Here is a 6,432-nt window from a genome sequence, read left to right on the forward strand (position 1 = left end):
GTAGGTTGGAGGTTGGACGCTAAAAAGATAATGCAACTTAGAATTGTTGTGGAGGGTCAAGGTCACGATTTAACCAATTATCTTGTATGGGTAATGGGCACAATTTTGCTACTGGCCGTTTAATAATACCACTCTGAGACTGGAGTTTAACCACTCGAACCAAACCGTCTTGGCCGCAATGAGTTTCAGTAATTCGACCAAGAGCCCATAGATTAGACGGCAAACGTTCATCTTTAATGAGTACTAGATCGCCAGCCTGCAAGTTACGCCTATTTTCTAACCATTTCGGTCTCCGCTGCAAGCGTGATAGATAATCCGAGGACCAACGCTTCCAAAATTGCTGAACTAAGTGCTGACAGTTCCTCCATCTCTCGTTGGCACTTAGTTTATCGGCTTGTTCTGTTGGCATAGCGAGTAGAGCATCCCCAACTAAGAAATGGCCTGGAGTTAGGACCATCAAATCTTCCGGGTCATTGCTTAGCGGGCACAACGGACGAGAGTTTAAGCACGCTTCAATTTGAGCTAATACGGTGGCCAATTCCTCGTATGTGAGCGTACGATCACCAACTGTCCTTTTTAAGTGGTGTTTCATTGACTTAACGCCCGCCTCCCATAGACCTCCAAAATGTGGAGCGGAGGGAGGGTTAAAATGCCACGTAATCCCGTCATCTGTGAGTCTACCTAGAATCGTTTTTTCGATGTACAACTTGTATGCCAACTTGTCTGCTTGCAGCTTCCGATTTGCCCCGACGAAATTTGTGCCACAGTCGCTATAAATATGAACACATTTTCCACGTCGGCCAATGAATCGGTGAAGTGCTCCAAGAAATGCGTCCGATGTCAAATCCCCCACTGGTTCTAGGTGGATAGCCTTTGTTACAAGACATACAAAAACCGCTATATAGCCTTTAACCGAAGTCCGTCCTCTTCCTTTAGATGGCGATATGTTGAACGGTCCAGCGTAGTCAATCCCAACTGACGTAAAAGCCTTCTGTGGCCGAATCCTGGCCGGTGGAAGATTACCCATCTTTTGGCATGTAATATTAGGGTTAAATTTATAGCAAACAATACATTTATGGATTTCTCTTCGTACGGCGTTACGTCCGTTGATGATCCAACATTTTTTCCTGATATGATTGAGTGTAAGGGCCGCACCTCCATGTAAGGTACTGACATGGCTATAACGAATGACCAAGCTTGTAAATGAATGCTGATAAGGTAGAATGTATGGGTGTTTTTCCGCCATCGGCAGCAGTGCGTCCCTCAAGCGTCCTCCAAGGCGAATGATTCTTTCCGATTCATCAAAATAAGGATTGAGAGGTAACAGCGGACTTTGCTTATGTAACATTTTCCCTTCCGACAATAGTTTCCAATCGCCTGCAAAGCCTTCCTTTTGGCACAAACGAACCGCACACAAAAACCCTTCAGAAAGCTCGCTTACCGTGAGAGAATCTACTATTCGAGCAGATTTCGATATCTTGCAATTCCTTATAAATCGATGAACATATGCCAGGATGCGAATGAGCACTGTATACGATGAAAACCTTCCTAATATATCGGATCCGTTCTCTTTCTCCACAGAAATAGCGTTGCAGTGCATCTGCTTCTGTTCGCTGGTGACTCGGATATCGGTTCCAGGATCTAGTTTTGTCGATGGCCACTCACAATCTTTAAATCTCAGCCACGGCGGTCCATTCCACCATAATTGGCACGATGCTAATTTAGTAACACTGATTCCCCGACTTAGAAGATCGGCTGGATTATCCTCAGATGCTATATGTCGCCATTGTTTCCCATCGCATAGCTCCAAAATTTTGCTGATGCGGTTGGCAACGAAAACCTTCCACCTCGCAGCACCTCCTTGGATCCAGCTCAAAACGATCATCGAATCTGACCAAAAGACAGTCTCTGCAAAATCAATATGAATAGTTAAGTGATCCTTTAAATACTTAAATATTTTCGCAGCAATGACTGCTGCACACAATTCCGCTCTTGGAATCGTAAGCTGCGGCTTGATAGGCGCTACCTTGCATTTCGCTAAAATTAGTTCCGTATGAAAGGCGTTCTCTCCTATCGGAATTCGTAAGTAAGCCGCCGCACCGTACGCGTATCCTGACGCGTCGCAGAATATGTGTAACTGTGGAGTTCCCTTTGACATTCCCCAAGCAATGTAGCGTGGTATATGAATCTTAGACAAGTTTGGCAGCTCCTGAATGAATTTCTGCCATTCCTTTTGAAGTTTCAATGGTACGTGGTCGTCCCAACTAAGTTTTGTCTTCCACAGGGCTTGCACCATTCGCTTTCCAACAACGGTGATTGGGCTCAACCATCCCATTGGGTCGAATAACCTCGCAATCGTCGAAAGCATCTTTCTCTTTGTTGGTGTACCTGCTGGGAGATCAAAATTAAGTTGAAATCGAAACTCATCTTCATTGGGTTTCCAATATAATCCTAATGCTCTAATCGTCTCGTCACCTTGAAAATTTAGAGGCTCTTTGGTTTCCCGATGTTCTAGAGGTATTCCTTCTAACAGTTGAGGACAGTTGCTGGCCCATTTTCGCAACTCAAAAGATCCGCTTCTCATCATTCCTCTAACTTGAGCTTGCAGTTCCTTTGCATCGGAAATACTATTTGCTCCAGATAAAACGTCGTCCACGTACATCTGACGTTTAAGTACATTGGCTGCCAGCGGGTAGTTATGCTCTTCATCTTCGGCTAACTGCTGCATAACTCTAATGGCCAGATACGGAGCACAGCTCGTGCCAAACATGACCGTGCAGCAGGCGTATTCCTCTACCTGGACAGTGTTGTCCGGTTTCCACAAAATTCTTTGAAATTGAGCATCCTTCTTATGTATATTAATACATCTATACATTTTTTCCACGTCCGCAAGGAATGCAAACCTTATTGCTCTCCAGTTTATCAGTATTGCTGGGAGCTCCATGTGTAGTTTGGGCCCTATTGCTAAGATTTCATTCAAAGATTTCCCATTGCTCGTCTTCATCGATCCGTCAAAGACGACGCGCACCTTGGTAGTCGTTGACGATTCCTTGATTACTGGGTGGTGAGGTAAATAACAATGTGTGGCTCCCCCCGGGTAGCCTGTTTCTTCCGTTTGCCCAGCTTGTGTAACAACCTTTTCCATTTGCCCCAACTCCAAATATTCCTTTATTGTTTTGGAATACACCTCCTTCAGGTTGGCATCGTTGCGTAAACGCTTGTCCAAATGGCACAACCGTTTCAAAGCACCTTGACGCGACGACCCAATTACTAACTGGGGATCCAAAGTGGATAGAAATGGCAATCGCACTTGATATTTCCCTGAAGGTAACCGCACATGTGTATTAACAAAATGTTCCTCACACCACAAATCTTCCTTCGACAAAACTTCTGCTGCCTCATCCAACTGCTCAAATTCCCAGAATCTGCGAAGTAATCCTTCTAATTCCGCAGATGATTCGTCCTTGATTACTGTCACCGTATGCACCGTGACCCTTGTGTTGGGTTCCTTAACTTTTCCTGATATAATAAATCCAAGTCGTGTGCTTTGAGCAATAGGCCAGCCATCCGGTCCGCGATGTATTTCACTTAGCATTAATTCATCATAGATATCACTCCCCAACAATATGTCCACACCTTGTGGAACAAAATAATTAGGATCAGCCAGGCAAAGCTGTTGAAATTGAGACCATTTTTCCACAGATAAGCGACGATTTGGCATGCGCTTACTCACCTTTGGTAACACATACGCAGTCACACTATACCTTGCCTGTGGCTCAAACCTTGATCCAAAACATAAACGAACGGAAGAAGACGCTTCGGTAACTCGTGCGTTGGCCAGTCCATTAACCTTAATGTATGCCTTTTGACGAGTTAGTCCCAACTTCTGAACTACGTTTTCCGATACAAACGAAGCTTGCGATCCTTGGTCCAGAAATGCTCGGAACTGTAGTATGAACCCTTCTGCGGACTGGATCCGAACTAGCGCTGTTGGCAATAGCACTTCATAACTAGTCCCAGTTGCACTCGAAGTCCCGCTAATTGCGTTGGAAGTAACTTGTTGAACCTGCTCATTTGGCTCTTTAGTCAGCCGAACCCGATCCAAATGTATGAGCGTGTGATGCCGATCTGCGCAAATCGAACAATTGTTTTTAAGTTTACATCTTCGTGAGTTATGGTTATTCCCCAAACAGTTGAAGCACAAACGTTGCTTCATAACAGCTTCCCTCCGTGCTGTTAGATGCATGCTTTCGAAAACTTTGCAATCTTGAACAGAATGACCGTTCTTGCAACATATGGCACATTTCTGCTCCGATCGGGCGACAAAGGAGGATTTCACATCTCGGCGCTTCTCAGACGATCCCGATGCTCCCTTTCGATCCTTGTTAGACAATGTTGTCCTCTCGCCACTGGCGGACGTAAGCATAGTCCTGTATTGTCCATCGAGATGCGCGGATAATTGTTCGAATGTTGGTAACTCCTGTGAAGTAGCCAGGGATTTTTCCCAGTCCAACCGCAGCTCCGCAGGTAGTTTCTTCGTCACCAAGTAAACTATGACATGACTTTGATCGAAAAGGTTAACGCCAACCTTTTCCAATGATTTAATACAAGAACGACAAGTTTGTAAAAACCCCTTAAGCGAAACAGGGTCATCGCTCTGCACCATGGGCTGTTGCTCTAATACCTGCATATAATGTTGAAACAGAACACGCTTATTATCATATAAGTTTAATAACATTTTCCAAGCTACAGGATAATTTGTTTCGATCAGTGTTAGATGTTGAATATCTTTGATGGCTTCCCCTGACAAAGAATCTTTGAGGTAATGGAATCGATGTAGATCAGTGAGTCTAGGGCTATTATGCACTCGCGCTTCAAATATTTCCTTAAATGCCGGCCAATCTACAAATTCACCGCTAAATATAGGCAATTTAACCGTTGGAAGTTTAACCTCATCGATCGTGGTTTGGTCTGGTGCTATAAACCCTGACGATGGCGCGTTGCGATGCCCATCCTGCAAATCAAGATTGTTAATTCCTGTTGACGCAAGAAGTCGATCCTTAGTCTCATTTAGGTCAGTTCTAATCTGCGCCACACTATCAATATACGCTTCTTGGAACTTTCCTTCAAGGTCTGCCTCCATATAATCGTGCTGAACCAACTCGTCATCCGCACGCACCAATTTTCGATGGTTCTCTCGGAACTCCATGCGAATATTGGCCAGAGATTCTAATCTAGTCTCCATATGTGCTTCCGACTTATTAGTGCCAGCTTTCCGAAAGTTCTCTAACATGCGGCGTACAGAATCAATCAAAGCTGATTGCTCCGCAATTAATTCCTCAAATGTCTCAGCCATGACCTTGACCCTCTTTCTCACAACAAAACACAGTGCACTAACCTTCTACAATAACCTCTTCGCGCTCCAGCGTAGTCCAAGTAGTGACCCACAGATATTCCACTCAGTCCAAGAGAAGTCTTCCCGGGTTTCGGCACCAAAATGTGTTGGCTGTGGCTGCGTACCGACGGAGCCCCAATCTTCAGCAAAATATGATGCGGCGCACAGAGTGATTGTCCACCTGTGGCGGCGTTAGAAGTTCCTCGGAGTAGCGGTCTGTTGCCCAGGGTCCCAAATAAGAAGACGAAAGGTTCCAAAAATGTGCGTTGGATTTAATTAGGTTATGTAAAAAAGTATAAAAGATAAGAGCACAGAGGGTGCTTCTGAATGTATTGACTCTCGCTCGCAGACTAAATTGTCGGTTTTACATTTCATTTACCGAAGCTGCAGCTCTCCAAATTATGTATGTGCATATGACCAAATTAACTGTGATATGGTTCGATCTTTCGAACAAGACTACGAATAAAGGGCAAAGAAGAATGTCTGTAACTAGAGAGCTTACAGTGTGACGTCAGCTACACTGCAAGTTCTCGTGTTGACAATATGCAGTCCAAACACATGGCTTAAATCGGACATTCCAATCAAAAGTTATTGGCCGTCTTAGCTACTTGTCTTTTGATTTTCATCCGTTACCATGTTTTTCCTTTATTTTCAGATATAAGACGGTTTTGAAAAAACTACAAGAGATAGAAAGAAGGATTGTATGGCAACTTTGTTCTACTCATCAAGACCTATAAACTCAGCAATTATGGCTTAAATCGCACATTCCAATCAAAAGTTTTTGGCCGTCTTAGCTACTTGTCTTTTCATTTTCATCCGTTACCATGTTTTTCCTATATTTTCAGATATAAGACGGTTTTGAAAAAACTACAAGAGATATAAAGAAGGATTGTATGGCAACTTTGTTCTACTCATCAAGACCTATAAACTTAGAAAGTATGGCTTAAATCGGACATTCAAATCAAAAGTTATTGGCCGTCTTACCTACTTGTCTTACCATTTTCATCCGTTTCCATGTATTTCCTATATTTTCAGAT

General features: G+C 43.8%; 1 protein-coding gene across 1 annotated transcript; it reads right to left on the reverse strand.

The window, feature by feature from the left end:
- Nucleotides 1–897: 897 nt before the first annotated feature.
- Nucleotides 898–5,356, reverse strand: LOC138914602 (uncharacterized). Its single transcript, XM_070219407.1, has 5 exons — nt 4,937–5,356; nt 4,207–4,684; nt 2,389–4,128; nt 1,545–1,908; nt 898–1,027 (listed from the first exon to the last, which is right to left on the reverse strand). Exons 1-5 carry the CDS (start codon nt 5,354–5,356, stop codon nt 898–900), a joined length of 3,132 nt encoding a protein of 1,043 aa, XP_070075508.1.
- Nucleotides 5,357–6,432: the final 1,076 nt, after the last annotated feature.

The sequence above is a fragment of the Drosophila takahashii genome, unplaced genomic scaffold, assembly GCF_030179915.1.
Source record: "Drosophila takahashii strain IR98-3 E-12201 unplaced genomic scaffold, DtakHiC1v2 scaffold_51, whole genome shotgun sequence".
NCBI classification, from domain to species: Eukaryota; Metazoa; Arthropoda; class Insecta; order Diptera; family Drosophilidae; genus Drosophila; species Drosophila takahashii.